This window comes from Pelodiscus sinensis, chromosome 13, assembly GCF_049634645.1.
Source record: "Pelodiscus sinensis isolate JC-2024 chromosome 13, ASM4963464v1, whole genome shotgun sequence".
Lineage (NCBI taxonomy): Eukaryota > Metazoa > Chordata > Testudines > Trionychidae > Pelodiscus > Pelodiscus sinensis.
The window spans coordinates 26,352,772-26,372,795 of record NC_134723.1 but is presented as its reverse complement, the minus strand read 5'-3'; the positions used below and the strand labels follow the sequence as shown (position 1 = coordinate 26,372,795).

Below are 20,024 nucleotides of genomic sequence, written 5' to 3'. Positions count from 1 at the left end.
AATCATCTGCCTAACTAGTTGGAAATCTTAGTCTCCAAAAGAGTATATTTTTACACTGTAAAACTAGGGTTGTAAAATCCTGTTTAATCAGTTAACTGCTTAACTGTATCCCACAGGTGGGCGGCTGCTCCTGCTGGGCTGGGCTGCCGATTAATTGGGTACATCCCTATGCAAAACCACTACACAACTTGACATGATGTACAGTCTTCATTGAGTAGAGGTTTAAAAGTGAGATTTCTTTGATATATAGATCAATATTGTGGGGCATTGATAAAAGATTTCACTATACCTGACTCTTTTGCCAGTACCATTAGTCCACTTTCCAGTGGGCTATTAAATTAACACTTCATGTCATTTAATATAAAAATGTAAATACAACAGCACTAAAAGTATAAAATGTTTTTCTTCCTTAAATGAGCCATAAACTTCAGAATGCTTTTCAGACAGGGATCTGAGGGTGACAAATGGAAACTCAAACCATTATCTCAGTGTCTGAGAGCATTTAGGATTTCAAACATACGTATATGGAAAAGAAGCATACAGCAAACCATAATGGTAATGTACAATATTACATTTTTCTTCTTCGAATGCTTGCTCATGTCCATTCAACGTAGGTATGCGTGCTCACCATGTGCATTGGTGCCGGAAGATTTTCCTTCAGCCGTACCTGGAGGGACCTGATACAAGCCGCTCAATATAGGCCTCTCCCTCCTCAGTTTCCTTTTGCTGCCAATGTTGATGCTTGGAACACTTTGCTCCAGACTTAGCTGTAGCATTGGTCATTCCCACTGTTTGATTGTAAATATTTACTTTTTAGCATTAATAGAGCAGTTAACAGTTAGTCCCTGGTTGGGACTCAGCCTGGGTGCTGGGCAGGCGGTCTGTGCTGCATGTCGCAGGCCTGTGCTAATTAGTGACCCACGTGCCTTCATTGTTTGTGTGAATCCCATATTTCCTCCACGTGCAAAATTTGCACTTCTTTTCACCACACGGAAGTAAGAGAGAGGGGTGTTTAAGTGCAGTCCTCATGGAGTCTTCCTTAGTGCAGCAAGAACTGTACTCAGGTGTTTTTAGGTACCAAGCCTAAGAAGGCTGCCAAGGACGGCCCTTCAGTTTGAAGGGAAAAGGCCAAGAAAGGGGACTGTGTGTTGGAATGTTCCAAGGACAAATACCTGGTGCAGGCAGATAGCCCCAGTCCGACCCAGTCACTGCTGACTGCCTTGGATGTACAGCCCACATCCATGCCAGAGGTGGAACATTCTCACCATGCTGGTACCATTGTCACAGGGGGGAAGTTGCAGCTTACAACTTCGTCTCTGAGCACACAACACTTGTGCTCATCGGTATGCCTGGACAGGAGGCCCCCCTTTTGTCCTACGGGGATAGTACAGGTCTCCCCACAAAGTCATACCGAGTCACTGGCGTCCCATATTTTGGAGCGCAGGCCTTTTTGGAGGCACATGCTCTACGGCTGCGGTGATATTGTAGAGAGAGAGATTCCCCATATGGTTCTCACCTCACCAAGCTCTACTACTTGCTCTCTTTGCAACTCTGCTTCCCTCAGTGCTGCTACTGTCTGGCGCTGAGTAGCTCTGGTCTCTGTACCCACTTGTACTAGTCTAGATCTGTGTCCTGGCACCAGAGTTCACCTTTTCAATGCTGTCCATCAAGCACTCATAGCACTTTAAGGGACCAGAGGAGCCTGCTTACCAGAAGCTTCAGGCCTTGTACTCGGTCATCAAGATTACCATTGGCATCAGGATCTTGGCACCACGGGAGCGTAGGGCACTCTCTGGATCATGGGCCTCCACCAGTGTCTGCTCTGCAGGTGCTATCTCAGACTCTGCTTTCTTACCCCTGGGGCAGCCTTTAGCACTGCAGTCAGAGAAGTACCACATGGTATCACAGATGGCGCCCCTTGGCCTCAGCAGCCGTGACAAGCACATTGGTGCCCTTGGATTCCCTGGGGTTTCCAGGTTCATCTCCAGACAGCTTGTTCTGTTGCCAGAGCCTCCCTTGGCATGCTCAGTGAGTCCGGTCCGGTTCTCTGTTTGAGTCATTGACCACTTGCCTTCTTTCACTACTGTCATTTAAGGAGACCTTTTTCGTTGCCATTATATTGGCCGGGGGGGGCTTTGAGCACTAACATTGGAGCCACTATATCCTGTTGTCTTCAAAGATAAAGTGCAGCTCAAGCTGGACCTGGTATTCCTCTTGAAGATAGTTTTGGCATTTCACATGGGCCAAGACAACTTTCGGTGTTTTGTCTTGATGTTTCGGTGTTTCGGCATGATGTCTGCATGCTCTAGATGTCAGAAGAGCCCTGGCCTTCTACCTGGAAAGAACGAAGCCCTTCCGTAAATCCATACAGCAGTTCCTAGCCTATGCAGGTAGGATGAATGGCCATCTGGTATCGTCCCAGATGGATCACCATCTGCATCCAGATGTGCTATGACCTAGCAGGTTCAGCCCTGGATTTGGTCAAGGCTTATTTGACTGGGGCTCAGGCTTCGTCTGCAGTCTTTCTGGTGAATGTCTCAATACACAAAATCTATTGGGTGGCAACATGGTCATCGGTGCACTCTTTCACAGCCCATTACACGATCTCACACCATGTGAGAAGTGATACAGCTTTTGGTAGAGCTGTTTTGCAATTTGCATGTTCCTGAGTCTCCTACCTGCCTCGTCGAACACTGCTAGCAGTCATCTATGTTGACTAGACATAAACAAGCACTCGAAGAAAAGACAGTTACCTGTTTCTGGAACTGATGTTCTTTGAGATGTGTTATTCATGACTGTTCAACCTCCCACCTTCCTTCCCCACTGTCAGTCTCCTGGCAAAAGGAACTGAGGAGGGAGGGGCCTGGGAGTGCTCTGTATGGTGTGGCATGTGGTCATCACTTCAGGGGGTGCTGAGATCCAGGCCCCTTCAGGTACTGCTGAGGGAAAAATCTTATGGCACCTGTGCATGTGGCGAGCACACGCACCTACGTTGAATGGACACGAGCAACATATCTCAAATAAGTTGAAGTTGATACAGTTTAAAGTGAGAATCCTCTTCCCCATGTCCTTACATAAAATTACATTAAATAATCTAATAGTGATAGCCTATAAGAAAATGGCTCATGATTTTGTCAATCTTATTACAGGAATGATATCAAAGAATTGTAAAGAAGTGAGGAACAGTGTAGCCCTTAGGGCAAGTTTCCCTCATGATATTTATCCCATTATATGCACTGTCTTGACTTCTTTTCTGTGCTGTTATTAATGCAAGAAAACTACAAGCCTGTATCCTGTAAGATATTAACTGGAGCATAAATTAGTGTAAGTGTGGTTAAGTAGTCCATCTCACATAGCACACATCTGGGGTTACTTTTAGATTTTGGGAACTAAGAAGAGTTTGTTCAATTGTAGGAGTTGAAATGTTCCAGTAAGTGTTCTCACAAGGAATATGGAATAATCGCAAATCCACATAAGCAGGAGGATGGTATGATCAAGTGCTGAAATGGTAGTCCTACATATAAGTGTGTTAATATATAGAATTACATACACCTCAGAATTATACTAGTAAAGATGCTACGTATGGGCATGGAGGACTGAACCTTGTAATTAGGAAGGTACCGTGGTCTTTCCTGGGTGTCTTCCATTGCTGTCTACTTTTTTTCTACTTGACCCTTTAACTCATTGAGGGACTTGTACCTTTGGGCACTTCATACCAGAAACAGAGTTGGTTCTTTTAAAGAAAATTACAACCAAGTCATCAATTTATGTTGTGAGCATGCAATTCTAAAGCTTATACATAGAATGATACCGCACATTACCCTGATCCTGCATTATATTTATTTTGCTGTATGACTTGGATTAATTCTATTTTTCACCATTATTTTACTAAAGGCATATAAGGTTTATTTTTCCCCTTAACGCGAGTAGTCTTGTTACCTCCTCTGAAATGCCCCACAAAATATTGAATTCCATAATGTGAATTCTGTGTAGCGTGTTTCTGGGGGGAAGAATTTTATTGCAGTCAGATCAATTGATTATTAATCTAAACATTAACCTTAAAAAGGGTCAGGCAACAATAGGAGTCAGTGTCTGAAGCTTATACTTGTATATTGAACAAAGTTTATAGCGGTTGGTGGGGGGAGGAGATTGAAGGACGTGGAAATGGTAGGTGATTTTCATGAGAATTGAAAATCCTAAAGGGACTTTAAACAGACGTGAAAGTAATATATGCATGGAGTATGATTTCTAAAGAGAGAAGTTTTTGACTACCTAGATATGGAAGCTTTGAACTCCTATAGGTGGATTCTAAAAGTCCACCAATACACTAGCAGTACCTGTTGAATGTCCCTACTAACCATGCAGAAAGAAGCATTGAACACATGAATTATTGACACTTTACTCTTTAGTAGCTCCCCTGATATCCAGTCCTACTGCTAATTGCTGGCTGGCTCCTGCTCTGTGACAAATGTTACATCAATCAGAGAATTGTGAAAGCCATATGAAGTAGCAACAAAGAACACCTATTTGACCCTTTATGAACCATTTCCTCTTCTCATTGGTGTTCTGCAGCTGTATTGACGTGTGTAAATGGAAAGTGTTAGTATCAGTGCTAGACTTCACTGGACCATGAGAAAATTGTTAAAAAAAATGTCCAGTGTGTAGACTGTCCATAGACTATACTGGAAGCATTTTAGTACACCTTACCAGATACTCTTGTGTCATTATAATTCCATTTGTAAGCAAGTGTTTAAAAGACTAAAAAACATCTAAGGGAAAAAATACAGTGTGTGAACTACAGTGGTAGGTAGCAGGATCAATATAAGAATGTATAGCTCCCTTCTTTCATATGTAATTTTAAGGAAGAAGAAAATTTCCTTCTGCTTAAGTTGACTTGTGGTTTTAATAGACAAGTAAAGTATATTAACTTCCTGTATTTGTGAGGCATGTTAAATAATAACCTGAATGTTGATATTTTTGCTCTGAGGCTAATGAGCATATATTTTGAGAACGAAGTCTTCATACATAAATGTGCATGCTCTAAGATAGATATATGTTGAATGGTTCTTCTTGGCAGTACAGAAAGGAAAATAGGTCAGCAGGAGAAACTTTTCCTGCTGAAGTATTTCTTGTGAAGACTAGGCAGCTCAGTTATGAGTAAGTAAGCTGCTGTATACTTGGGAAGTTAATAGTGCTGTTGCGTTGTTGCTTATTTGCAGGTCTCTACCAAATTCATGGTTTGTTTTGGTCAATGTCATAGATGTAGGATTTTATTTAAATCTGAAATGTCATGGTGGTGTTAACTGTAGGGATCCTGACTCAGAAAGAAGTTGTGGGAGAGGTGTCATAAAGTTATTGTAGGAGAGTTGCAGTACTGCTAACCTTAATTCTGTGCTCCTGGTGATAGCACTATTGTTTTCAGAGCTGGGTTGCTGGAGAATAGCAGCTGTTGGCTGGGAGCCTATCTCCGAAGGCAGAGCCACCACCAACAGCAACATAGAAGAGTGGCATGGTATGGTACAGCCGGTCCCTGAGTTACAAACGCATCAACTTATGGCCGTTCGTATTTACAACCAACCTCCTATACAGCCGGTCTCCGAGTTATGAACGAAGTCCTTACTTACAAATAGCGCGGCTGTATGTAAGTGAATGTAATCGAACTTATGAACAGATGGAGTTATGACCTGGTGTTTGGTATGTAACTCGTTCGTAAGTCAGGGCCCGGCTGTATTGCCTCCTTATTCCTGTGCTGCTGTTGCAGGGCTGGGCCCTCAGTCAGCGGCTGCCACTTTCTGGTCACCTGCTCTGAAGGCAGCAGTGTAGAAGTAAGAGTGATGTGGTATGGTATTGCAATCTGTACTGATGCCCAATTGATGATGGGGCGCTGCATTCAGATTTGGATGCCTGGCCAACAGCTGCCAGTCTCTGGGTGCCCAGCTCCAGCTCCAAAGGAAGCACAGCCATCAGTAGCAGCACAGAAGTAAGGGTAGCACTGATAGTATAACCCTCCCCACCCCCCAACATAACCCTTGACCCTCCTGAAACTTTTGCATCAGGACCCCAGATATGAGAAATGCTGATCTCTCATGTGAAATCTCTATAATATAGGATAAAAACCCACAATATACCAGATTTCATGGTCCATCACATGTTTTTCATGGCTATGAATTTGTTAGGGCTGTTTCCCATCATCTTTTCATTATATGTTAATTTGGTGATGAGAATCCAGTTGTGAAGTAGAGATGTGACAGTTTAAACCGGTTAACGGGTGAGGCTGAAACAGCTCCCCACCTGCTGCAGGCAGGGGGCTGTTCCAATCCTGCAGGGGGGAGGAGAGGGAAAGCCCATTGTATACAGGGGCTGCTCTTGCATCCTAGTTAGAGCAGCTTCTGTCTGCAGTGGGACTTGGGTACTCTGCAGGCAGGAGCTGCTCTGACCAGGATACTGCAGTAGCCCTTGCCTGTGGAACACCCTGGCCAATCGCAGGCAGAAGCTGCTCTGGTGTCCGAGCCAGTGCTGCCTCTTCCTGTGGGGGTGTTCCAAATCCTCTGCTAACTCAACTTTAGTCATTTAACCAGTTAAACAATATGTTTAACTGGTTAGCCTGTTAAATGGGATTTTACATCTGTAATGTGAAGTGGACAATAAAATCTTAAATTTTTGTTTTTAAAATACCTGAACAATGGAGTATGCAATTCTTCATTTCGATGTAAAATCTAGACAGGTTATGCCTTCCTTTTTTTTTATACTATGAATGATTTGCTTGTCACTTACAGTAGCAGATACCTATGTTAACTAGGCTCTTGTTTCAAAGAGCTTCCTATTAGATATTTTATGGGGGAAAATTTGTCTACTCAAGATTTTTTTTTAAAGGTAGCATTGTGATATTTAGTACCATGTTATCTTTAAATTGTTTGATACAACAGGTCACATATAATAGAAAGCTTTCATGTGTATTGCTGGTTTTATCCTTATGTCAAATCTGTCTGACTTTATTCCCAGGAGATGAAGGAGAGACTAAATCAGGGGCTGTTCCAGAGGAAGATGAGGATGAGGAGGAGGATGACGATCCAGAGAATAGGTATGATTCCATCCATAAGGACTTTAAAAAGATTATAACACACCCTAAGCGTGGGCGCAAACCGGCGCAACGGAAGAGCAAGCAGGTTGTAAAAACCAGGACTGCCTGCCTTGTAAAGACTCGCTCACAGGCTTCCCTCAAGTTTGAACGAGAGGCCAGAAAACAGAGGCCAAAATCCAGAAAAGCAAAGAAAAATATTTAGAAGTGTTAACTAACACACCTTGCATAGGGTGTGTTATAAATGCATTGCAGCACTGTCTGTTTTATATTCCTATGTAAAATGTGGGTTTTGTGATAAGTTTTTTTCATTGAAACAAGTAAAAGCCTGCTTTGATAAATGTGAATTTCAGCTACTTACATGAATAGATGATAAAAATTGGCATCTGTGCAATATACAATGACTATTAGTGCTAATATTTTCTTTTTATTAAAACATTTATTCTCATTAGAAATATAAACTAAAAGTATGGGAACACATGTATATGAAGAAAACATTTTCATGGATTTCCCAGACTGCTAATTGAGTTGAGGTTTAATTCATTGATGAGTATCTGAAATTAGTTGTGGTGGTTAGTCTTGATGCTACAAGTGCTAACACATAGGCTTACTTGCCATCAAGGGAACTACTCACGTGCATAAAGTAAAGCATGTGTTTGAGTGATTTCAGGATCTATCCCTATATATTAATTAGTTTTACAATGAAAATTTATAAAAAATAATTAATTGATGTATCTTTAGTTTTAGGGTTTTTTTGTTCAAACGCATGTTACATTTTACTAATATAATGTAGTAATCAAAAAGTAGTTTGGATAGATAATAAAATAAAATGTCAAAGACTTTGTCTTTCTAATTAGTTACTACATAGCATGAACAAAGTATTAATTTAAAGCGACTCTATGCTAAACACTCAGTTATGAGCAGGAGTTTCTTTTTGGAAGCTATTAAAGTTTCTCCAAAAAACCTTTATACAGTATTTCTGAAACTGATTTTTTTTTTTTTTTGTCCTATAGTAAATGTGAGGCCGACTTTGTAACTTTGCAACACAACTGTTGTTGATAGTCTGCTTTTCTGCCTTTCTGAGCCTTAGTAGCATAGAACATGGTGTCTATTCCACAAAGTAACTACCTTTTGTTCCATAACTGAAGTGAATTTTAAAAACATGATTTTGTTGTATGGACCTCAGTTGGGTACAGAAATGTTGCTGCTAATCTAGCTCTCCTGTATGTTTAGTTTTAAAAATTAAGAAAACATTTTAAACTAAATTTTAAATAATCACTTTTTTGGACTGACAGCACAGGTCCATAAGCACAACATATAAACATTATTAAGGGTTGTTCTAAATTATGATTTAATTTCACTCTAACTTTGTTACATTTTGAGGATTCCTGGTTGATGATTCAGCTGGTTTAAAGCAAATATTTGTCATAGAAAGCTCAGCTTTTTACAGTTCACATGTTAAGTGGTAGATTTTATCTTTTATCTTTATCTGGGGGGATTATCTTCTGTCTTTCAATTTAACCCCAATAGAACTTGAACAAATTAGATTTAAACACTATATATAATTTTTTTAGGGTTTAAAATCAGTTTGTGTAATTTTTCAGACTGAAACATAGTTTAAATTTTTATCTCGGAAGTATTCTGAATACATATTTCTGATATTTAGGGGGCGGTGGCTGTTCCCAAATATTCCTTTCAGTCTTCAGGAAGTAATTGATAACTGAACTCACTACATTCAACATGCATTGTACAGGGTCTTATACTCACTGGTACAATTTTTTTTTAAAAGGGAGCCCATTTTGAGAAGATTAATAAAAAGGTGTTTATTCTTTATTCATCACAAAGTTTTAAAAATGCTGCCTCATTTTTGCCAGGCCAAAGAGGGTATCTAGTACCCATGAGATCTTTATAGTGTGGGCGCTCTCATGTTTGCAAGTCTCTAGCTTAGAAGTTCTATTGTTGGAATACATTTGAATGTGAATGGCATGAATAATTTTTTTAAAGAAATCTTGACATGATTTTTGCCAAAGCGCAATATCTGAGTGGGTCATAATGACAGGCAGTGCTGTATGCTGTCATTTTATGTTGTGTATTTGTTTGTTGTTGGTCCTTCCGATCTTTTAAATGGTACTGTTAATGTTTGCAGTAGTTTTGTTTATTAAGAGGTAAATAGTGTATTAATGCAGAATGCCTTTAAGTATTTGATGGATGCAATAAATTTTTGTAAAACATTTTTCTTGTCCAAGCATTTAATTTAACTGTAATATAACTGAGTTTGAAAATCAGATTGATGAAACAAAGGCATAGTACAGTATTTAGAACAAGTATTTGGTATATTATTCATCTGAAGAAAATATTTTGTGTACTAAATGTCAGTCAAACATATGTATATAATACTATGAAAACATACAGCTAAATAATAAATATTAACAGAGTGCTAAATATTAAATTTAATTACATTTCTAATAGTTTTAAAGAATGGTGCCTTCTAATTTGCACAGCCTTATGGTTTTGTATCTTTAGTGGCTTAATTTGAACAATTTGATAGACTATAACTAATATGTTGAGGGACATGACTTGTGAGTTGATTTAGTTGAATTAGGAATAGTGCTAATTGTAATGATTAAATTCCTATATTCATAATTAAATTTATTTTACAGTGACAACATTATAACCTCAAGATTTTTGACAAGCTATAAATGAGTCAGTCATTTTGGCTCTAACATTCATGAACAAAGAAAGGTACAATTTATCATGTGGACCTATCTGCTATTCCATTATTGCTGGAATGTCTACAGAATAACCTCAAGGTAGCACTACCTTGTGTTTATGAAGCCAAAATTATTGCCAGTTTACCCACTTAAATTTTTTTCTGGCATAAATTAACAAATAATTTGATAATTGTAATATAATTTACAAATGAATATTTCAAGAACACGATTGTTAGAGTAAGACTATCTAAACCATGACTTATTTAAAATTACACCATAGAGTATTTTTTGTATTACATTAGTGGTTAGAAGCCCTGATAGAAATCAGAGGCCTCATTTTGTGAAGAACTGTGCAAACACAGTTTGAAAAACAGTCCTTGCGCAGAGGTTACTGCCTATGTAGATATTACAGGGAGTGGGGAACAGCTCAAAGCTGTAAACACTTGCTAAAGATCACACAGCGGATCAATGGCAGAGCTGTAAATAGCATCCAAGTTTCCTCACTTGCAGTCTAGTGTGCTATCAAATGGATTGTGTGACCTTGTACTTTTATTTTTATTTTCATTTAAAAGTTTTATAGCATTTCATTATAATTCATGTTGGCTAAAAATCCTTGATTCCAAGAAAATTAATACCCCCCTCCCCACAGGTTTGTTGGGAGAAGAAATTTTCACACTGTATTGTTTTGGCACTTTGACAGTTTGATGGTGAAACAAGTGCTGAAAAGAATAAAAGTTTGTTGGTGTAGGTAACTGTTAATCCTGAATCTTAATTGCTTTCTAAAGATTTAGAAGTTGAACCTGAAGTTGGAATGGATTTTTATTATTTTGAGACCAGACATAATTTAACTTAATAAAACTAATTTCAAGAACTGAACATCTAATTTCACATGATGATGTGAATACTGTTATGGCAAACATTCATCAGAAGCATTTATAGGGTTTGATCTATTCACCATTGTCTCTTTGGTATTGTTGACCTGTTTCTTTATATTTAATCCTTGGATTACATTAAAAGTAGAAAACTTAGTCTTACTTTCTAAACATGCTTTACATTTTCAGGCTAGAGCACCACTTCAGTGGAACATACTAGAGAGAATCTAGTTTTAGAGGACCAAAATTTGTATCTGGTTTCCGCTAAATAAATAGTAGCATCTCCTTTGATGTGAAGTGTTTGAACTGTCATTCAGGAGCTGAAAAATGAGTGTTTTTAAGTACCTTGTGGACCATAGAAATATGTAGCTATTAATATGCTAACTTCAAAAATGCTTATTAATTAGTGATCATTAAAATGATTCAACCTGAGGAAGTTCAGATGATGAAAGTACAGTGGACAGTGACTTTGGTATCTTTAGAAGCACTCTGGAATAGAGAAGAAATAGCATTCTGTGCGTACATACGAGAGTGCATGCATATGAAGAAATTCTGATGAATGTATTCTTTAGATTTCTCTCACCAAACATTCTGTAAATGTGAAAGTGTCAAAATCCACTTTATTTAGAAACACACATACATGCACATTTAAAAGATGGCTTGCAATGCAGGTAAGAATTATCTAATTTCAAGTTTTATTAACTCTTTTAGCACTATTGAGGATATTGTGAAATCATTTGAATGCTCTGCTACAGGACAGTGTGTCGAGACTTCTAAATTTAAAATTAGGATTTCTAAATTTATTCCTTTCCCATTGTTGAGTGGGTTCTTTCTGTAAAAGTTAGCAAGCCTACTGGTGGTGTCCACATTGCCTAGATAATTTAAAATATTTTGTAACTTTCATATATAAGTTAATTAAAAATAAGGAAATACTTGAAAGTTCCCCTTTTTTGAGAATCCAAACCATTGCATTCTGAAGAAAATTGCACCTGTTCTGGGTAAATAAGTACATAAACGCTACAAACCAGGGAAGATTTTAATTTTCTAATACAGAAAATCATCTGCTAGATGCTACATTGATTAACATTTAAAATTTGTATTCTCATCTTATTTCTCCTACACAGACTAATACATAGCTAATTGAAATTAATGGGACTTTGTCAGTAGGACCTCAATAAATTTTGGGTCAGGTCCACAAAGTGAAGTCAGTTGATACAAGTAATTAAAAGCAACTTTTTAGGTAAATTTATTTTTTAAAATAGCTTTACATCATGACTCATCTTGTTATACATGTGTCAAATAATTCTTTAATGTAGACATATTTCTGCTCTGGATGCTGAAAATCAGCATGTCTTGGTGCACAAACTACAAACATTCATGCTCTCGGATAATTTTTTTAAAAATTCCCCCTTTACTTTTAAACGAATAACCAAAATATACTAGTCTTGAACTCTCATTTGAAAATACATTAACATGTATTAAAAGGGAAAATACTGCGTAGCTGAAGTGTAATTGGAAAAACTTTGGGGAAAATACAATACAGTGATTTTGAAAAATTTGCATTGCTTTTGAGGCACAAATTGCTTCCTGGAAAATTAAATAAACTATAAATTTATTTTTTTTTATAATCCAAAGTGACTGTTACTGACTTTAGTTGTGTGACATAAAAAATAACTCATCAGGATCAGTTGTTTCTGTGCCAGTTTCAAATGAAGCATAGATCTGTTCAGTTTCTTGGCTTATGACCTGGGTTTCTGACTAGGCATAGACACTTTTATATGTATGATGTATACAATTTCAGCATTACAGCTGAAATAATTGGATCTGATGGGAAAACACATGAAGTCTTACAGTTAACATTGGAGACAGTAGAAATATTTTAAAATATTCTTTTCGTTTTGCATTCCATAGGACCTGAGGGACAATTCCCCCTCCCCCCCCTTGAACTATAGAACTTTATTCAGATAAAGCCCACAGTTTTCTTGTCCATTTGTTGTTCATCACTTTTTGCTGTACGTATTTTCGTCCTATATTTTCCTTTTTTGCAAGATCTTGTAAATAATGCTGGCAGATGTTTGAGGGGATTTGAGGCCCTTTTTGTGATTTTTCTACTGATGTAGATTTTTTTTCTCAACTGTTTAAACCATCTTCTTGAGAGACCCTGGGTGTACTATAAAACACTGCACTTACGCCTTCTGCATCATTTGTGAAACACAAGATCCGCAGACATGAAAGATTGTAACACGTCTCAGGAAGAGCTTTTTAGGAACAAAATTTGGAGAGAGAGAGAGAGTAAAAAATTGAGTGGTTTACTGCATATTGTTTACTTTCAGAATTTTAAGGAGTTGATTTAATGCTGCATTTACCACTCATTAATTGCATAGAGGAAAGTGTCCAGAGATTCACCATTGCTTTAGCACTGTTTTTGCTAACAATCGTTTAGGGATTTGGCCCACAACATTTACGTTTTCTTGAGGTCAATAGAACTAAAAATTGTTCAGCTTAATATTGCATCACAGTTGATTAGAAAAGATGAGGGATATTGAAGGTGAGACAAATGCAGGGGAATAAAATAGACCTAAGTTATTAGATGTTGTTTAAAAGAACACATTTGAACAAAATCTGCAATGAACATGGTTTAAATTTGAAAGTACTTATTTGGGAGCACTGCAAAAAACTTCTTCAAAAGTAAATTATTATGTCTAACATATGAAATTTCATTTAGAATATCCCCCCATTACCACCATGATTACTCTTCATTCATAATTCTTTCTGAGCTCACAACGCTGTTACTGAAGTTCTGATTTACATAAATCAATGAATGACAAATGTAATCTTATGTAAGCAATGGAATACATCATATTTTTTGTTTTACTTCAAAGAATTGCCAAGAAAATGCTTTTAGAAGAAATCAAAGCCAATCTTTCCTCTGATGAGGATGCATCTTCAGATGAAGAATCAGATGAAGGAAAAAAGAAAACTGGAAAGAAAAATGAAAACGCAGAAGATGACGGTGAGCACCAAAATATGGCAGGAAAAAAATGGTGCTTTAGAATCTGTCATAATTTCAGAAGTCTTTCAGGGAAAGATAACAGCAAAATCAGTGAACAGTCCCCAAACATCATACATTTTTTGATGCCACCTGCCAAACTGAAGTTAGTCAGTCTTTGGGTTTCTCTGTTTGACTTCTGTAAAAGTGTACTTTGTGATCATATCTTTATAATCAGTTTAGAGCCAAGTATGTGCTACACAATGTTTGATTAATAAAAGACAAGAAGACATTCAAGTATACAAGATGTATGATTGGAAAATAAAATTGCCATTGTTGATTAATCCATGTGATAACTGTAAGATCAAACTATTTCCACTGCAAAAATAAAAGGGGGAGGTGCATGTGTGTATTCCTTGGCTTACATATTTCTTACTTAATAGATGAAATGCAACTCAAATGAGCAAATAGCGATCTGTATGAGTTCTGTGTTGCTTTTTCTCTCTAACAGAGGATCATGAAAAGGAAGATAATTCTGAATCGGATTCAGATGATGAAGAATCTAAGAAGCCTAGATACAGACACAGACTGCTGAGACACAAGCTAAGTATGAGTGATGGAGAATCTGAGGAAGAAAAAAAGGGAAAATCTAAGGACACAAAAGAAGGCAAACGCAAAAATAGAAGGAAAGGTATAACATTTAAATGTTTGTGTGGCAAGATGTATTTGTATTTCCTTAAATGATATGCAGATTTGTTGCATAATGGAGATTTACAGTGAGGAAAAGTTTTCCTGGAATTCCTTGGTATGTCTTTCCCTTACCTTCTCTCTCACTTTTACATTGTTAGTTGTTTCTTGTTTTGCAGTTGAGATTGAGAACAGATAAGGGAAAAAAGCGTGGTTGTCATTGGATTTTTTTTGTCCATAAATTGTCTTTCAAAAACTTTATCTATGAAACAATTGTGAAAGATTTATTAGAAGTGCAAAAGCTAACCTATTCAAAGACTAGCTGGAGTTACCTGGTGTTGCTTGGGAAAGTGGAGGAACAAAATTTAGAAAAACAGTACAGGCAGTCCCCGACTTACGTGGATCCGACTTATGTCGGATCCGCACTTACGAACGGGGCTTTCTCGCCCCGGAGGTCGAGGTGGCGGATTGCTACCTGCGAGCTCCGGGGCGAGAGAGCCCCGTTCGTAAGCTGCTCCCGGTGCCCCTGGTCTGCTGGAGACCGTCTCCAGCAGACCAGGGGCACCGGGACTGAAGCCGCAGCAGCGGCGGGTTCCCACGCTTCTGAGGCTTTGCCAGAGCAAAGCCTCAGAGGCGCGGCACCCCGCTGCCGCTGCGGCTCTGCTCCCCGTGTCCCTGGTCTCCTGCGGGGGGAGGAGCGCAGCTAGTGTGCCCCCCCCCCCCAGCAGACCAGGCTTTTGTTGTGGACCCTGGGGCAGAGCAGCTGGGGCGCTGCCGATTGGTCCTGCAGTGCCGCTCTGGGCACTACTGGACCAACCCGGCAACACCCCAGCTGCTCTGCCCCAGGTCCCGATTCAGCCGCTGCTGGTCAGTTTCAGCAGTGGCTGAATCAGGACGCCTGGGGCAGAGCAGCTGGGGTGCTGCTGGGTTGGTCCAGTAGCGCCGAGGAGCGGTGCTACTGGAGCAACCCAGCAGCACCCCAGCTGCTCTGCCCCAGGCGTCCCCACGTCAGCCGCTGCTGAAACTGACCAGCGCTGACTACAGGAAGCCCGAGGCAGAGTTGCTCTGCCCCAGGCTTCCTGGAATCAGCCGCTGATCAGTTTCAGCAGCAGCTGACTTGGGGACGCTTGGGGTTCTTAAGTTGAATCTGTATGTAAGTCAGAACTGGCGGTCAATTTCAGCAGCGGCTGAATCTGGACGCCAGTTCCGACTTACATACAGATTCAACTTAAGAACAAACCTACAGTCCCTATCTTGTACGTAACCCGGGGACTGCTTGTAGTCCATTATCGTTTTTTTTTACTGGTAGAAAAGTTGCACTGAGTTCTATAGGGATTAAAATATATTAAAGAAAAAAGTATAAAACAACCTGTTGCAGACAGTTGATATAACTGAGGTGAGAAGCCTGAGGGGAGGGAGGGAGAAGAGAGCCGCACGCCTGTTGCCAGCATCCGAGCCCACCGCCGGCCTTAGTGAGCGACTGTCCCTGCAGCTTCCCCCGGGAAGCCGCTTCTCCCCACACTGCCAAACCCCGTGCAGCCCCAGGGAGAGGCGTCAGTCTCTCATCTCTTTCCTCCCACAGTACCTTAAAACCTTTTCCTGGATAAAAGGGTATCCCATGCAAAGTTTGGTTGCAGTAGTTCTTATAGTGTCCAAGTTACTAGCATACAAACATTCTCCTTTATATATTAGACTAGCTGGAGTTACCTGGCGTGGCTCGGTTCTTCTCCCTGCCGGCTGTTTCCCCCCAGCCCTACTTCCTGCTGGCCGGTTCTCCTCCTCCCGATCTCCCCCGGCCAGCCCTGCTTCCATTGGCCACCCCCCCACCCTGATCTCCCCCAACCAGCTCTGCTTCCCGCCGGCTAGATCGAGCACAGGGGGCAGCAGGGCCTTGTTGGTCGATCGATCCGATACTCCTCTCAAGATGATGGCAGATGAACCCAAAGTTCCATAGCAAAGCATCTTGCTTTTTATAATCCTTTTCTTTTGTTGAAATCCATGGATTCCTCTGTCAGCTTGTGACCGGAATGTTATCTTATTGATGTCAATCATTCCCAAACATTTTCCAAGGTTCATCCTGTAATCAATTGTCTTTTGGGGGTGCCTGCTCTGCTTCATGGTTCGTCAATCTGCCAATTATCCAATCATCTTGTGAGTAGGGGATATACATCAGTGGTTATAGATGGCTCCTCTGCAGTCAGGTTGTCTCGTCCTCTGGCCTTTCCCCACACTCACTCACCCCCTGCTTTGGCCATCTGGATATAACTTTGCATCTCATCCCAACACATTCACACTCCTCTCACAGACATGAGCAATGTTACAAGGACTTTCAAAATTACAGATCTGCAATTGTAAATCAAGCAATTAAGGCTTTGGCCTTGCACATTAGCAGAATTCCTCTAATCTTATTAACACAGCCACAATACCCAGAACTGTTTTTCTACTTTAGGACATTTACTAAACTTCAGAACAAAGAAAATAGACCTCCAACTGAAAGGACTTAATTTGTAAAATATTAAATGTATGTTAATATATATGCCTTATATTGCTATATTATTGCTACATTACTACTATATTAAATATGATTATATATATTACCTTACATTACTAAACCTAAGATAAGAAATATAAAAAGAATAAAACTTTCGGTCCTAACATATCCCCCTTTTGATGCCTCAAGAACCATTCTTCAGTGGATCATATCTTATATAATTGTTTCATGGCTATATACTGGGGGGCAATCTGAGCTAGTGGTTGCAATTTAACAAACATTCTTTTTGTCCAGCAACACATGAATATCATTCCAATTAGGCAAATGCAACACAATATGAGTACAATCATCAATGGGTGAAGCATAGATGTGGGAGACCAACCTGTAAAAATATACCAGTGATAAGCAGTAAGTTTTTTCAGCACCAGCAATTTTAATCGTATCTCCATTTGCATGTATTATTTGGAGAACTTGCCTTCCCACATTCTGCTGAGTTCTTTGTAAAAACGGTGTGTGACTTTTGCTTCTAATAGCAAACGATCTACTAACTCTCCCCAATTCAAACCGAGAGAGATAAAGAAGTTGACAAAGGGGGCAGTCAGGGTGCTCTGAGTTTTCTCTAGCTTAGGAAGATATAAGTGTGATTCTTAGTGTACAAGATGCTTGCATTGCACCTACATTCATCTACTGGTGGTTGGTTAATGCTGTTATCCTCCCAAAATATTATTTCCCGGAATACAACACATACACATTGTCCATTTATACATTACACGGGTTACATTTTCTAGTTCATCCCAGACACATGTGCCTAGTGATATAGCCCTACTTCATGGCTCGTTTTAAAAGGTGTTCCAGTTCTTTAACATTGCCTGATATTACCCAGAACATTTTATGTTCAAGTGATGATAAACTGAGAATTTGCATTTCCGTGCAACCCATAGCTAAGGCAGTCTTATTTCCCAATTCCAGCTGTTTTTTGTGTCAGCCAGCTGGTGGTATTTAACCATTTCCATAAATTCTGTGTTGCTTTAAAGTTACCTAATCATATCTTCACTAAATCCACATTGGTATCTGCCTGCTCATGTATCAAACTGTCTTGTAATTTTGACAAGGCACTCAGTTTATTTCTAATTACCTCTAGATCTACTGTATTCATAATTCTTGTTCCAGCACCAATTCCTCCCAATATAGTGTCTGCTAAATCTCGCTTGGTTCGACTCTGGGGCTTTGGTGTGTCTTTACCCAAGCTTGTAAAATAGGAAGGGAGTAGGGCAAATATTTCGGCTCCGTTCTGGACACATTCAACTGAGTCCAATCCATAGTGAATCTGATTTCTACTAGCAAAGGATTCAGAAGGACCCTTACGGGGTCACTTTAGGTTATAAACCATCTGGGTTTCTCAATTTTGATCGGGGTACTTTTCTTAAAAGCGGCGTCCTTGGTCCAAACTCTGGTACACGTATCTGGAAACCAAAGGTTTAATTCTCCACTGGGTGGTGGTTTTTTTTTAATTATTATTATTTTTTTTTATTTTATTTTTTTTAAAGACTATCTGGTAACTGTAGCCATGGGGGGCAGGGCGGGTGCCTGAGCCATTGTGCGCATGGGGGTGGAGCAAGTCCCGGATGGTGCTGGGGGCCACAGGCGGCAGGCACGTGACAGAGTGGGCGGGGCTGCTCCTGCAGCGCAGCGTGGCGGGTTATTTTTATTTTTACAGGTTGAAATTGGGCCCGATAGGGTCCAAAAGTACCTTAAAACCTTCTTCCGGAGGAAAGGTTATCCCATGGAAAGTTTGGTTGCGGTAGGTCTTATAGTGCCTAAGTTAATAGAGCACAAACATACAAACATTCTTCTTTATATATTAGATAATGATGTTTAATCCATATTCTTGAAGTCCATTTAAATTAAATCAATCTAAAACTAGAACAGTTTGGACACAACTCAAATTTTGAATTGGGAATTTTAAAATATATTTTTATGCACCTCCTCTTGTGCTGTTGTGCCAGACTCTGTTGTTGTCTGTTTTTGTTCATTTACTTGGTTTATTAAAACACAGTGAATATTCCAGTATAGTTTACTCTATTTAATCTCTCTCCCTTCTCCTGTACTCTCCCCATAAAATCTTAATACCAGTCCTGAAAATCAAATAGGTATAATTCAGGAGAAACCAATTTCTCTTTCTCTTTCTGCTGTAACTGCTACCTCTTCCTCACACTAGACATGGACCTTGTGTCACCAGAAATATCCTTCATCATAGAGAGTTAAACTCTACATTCCCCTAAGCTCTTTTAAGGTGATTAAAAATGGGACTGCGAGTGTAACGGTTCAATTAAACTTTGGTTTATTTTTCTTGTTGTCGTAAGCTAAGAATGCAGCGCTTCTACCCTTTTTTAGAGAGGGGAGCAAGGGAATGACTGTTAGTACAGCTCTCTTACATATAATAACCATGGGATCAAATGGGACCAACACTACTATAGCAACACTGCAAACACCAATAACCCTGGCATTTCAGAGTGAAAATGGTTTATTTACATTGAAAGCAAATTATCTGTTGCACAATTTGAAAGTGTAGTAATATTTTTAGTGTTACAGTAATATCAGTAATCTTCCATGTATCTAAGGATGAATTATCCTATATTGCATTGTTAATAGTGTTCCCTCATAAAGCTTCTCATTTTTGTGTCTCTTGTGATATGGTTGTTACTTTTAAGATGTTATTTTAGCAAATAAAATGACAGACTAAGGCATGGCCAGACCAGTCTCTAGGACCCATTGGTCTTAAGCCTCCTCAGTTGCATCAACCCTGGCCTGGAGCAGTAAAATTGCTTTCATTTCACATTAGGGATGTAATAAATGAATAAAAATATTAACAGTGTAACTGATAAAAATTATATTGATTACATAGTTAACTGCTCTGGGTCTGCCAGGGCTGCTGGCCCTGTGGGGGACTACCAGAGCTGCCAGCTCTTGTAGCCCCAGATTACAACAGAGTACCATTTATTCTTTTTTTTTATTCTTGAAGTGAGCAGTGATGATTCTGATGACTCAGAATTTCAAGAATCTGGAGTTAGTGAAGAAGTCAGTGAATCTGAAGATGAGCAACGTCCTAGAACAAGGTATAAATCAATTTTAGTTCTAGTCTGAGGCGAGCTTTTTTTCCCCCTATTTGGTTATTGAGAAGTTACAGTCCAGTCAC

General features: G+C 39.4%; 1 protein-coding gene across 6 annotated transcripts in view; it reads left to right on the top strand.

Moving 5' to 3' along the window:
• The window catches only part of ATRX (ATRX chromatin remodeler), a 200,468-nt gene that overhangs the window by 89,546 nt on the left and 90,898 nt on the right, over positions 1-20,024 (top strand). For all 6 annotated transcript variants that reach the window (XM_006136188.4, XM_006136189.4, XM_006136187.4 and 3 more), the window contains 4 exons: positions 7,003-7,081; positions 13,544-13,674; positions 14,162-14,341; positions 19,851-19,944. In XM_006136188.4, the coding sequence (XP_006136250.1) occupies positions 7,003-7,081; positions 13,544-13,674; positions 14,162-14,341; positions 19,851-19,944 (484 nt within the window). The remainder of the gene's footprint in view (positions 1-7,002; positions 7,082-13,543; positions 13,675-14,161; positions 14,342-19,850; positions 19,945-20,024) is intronic.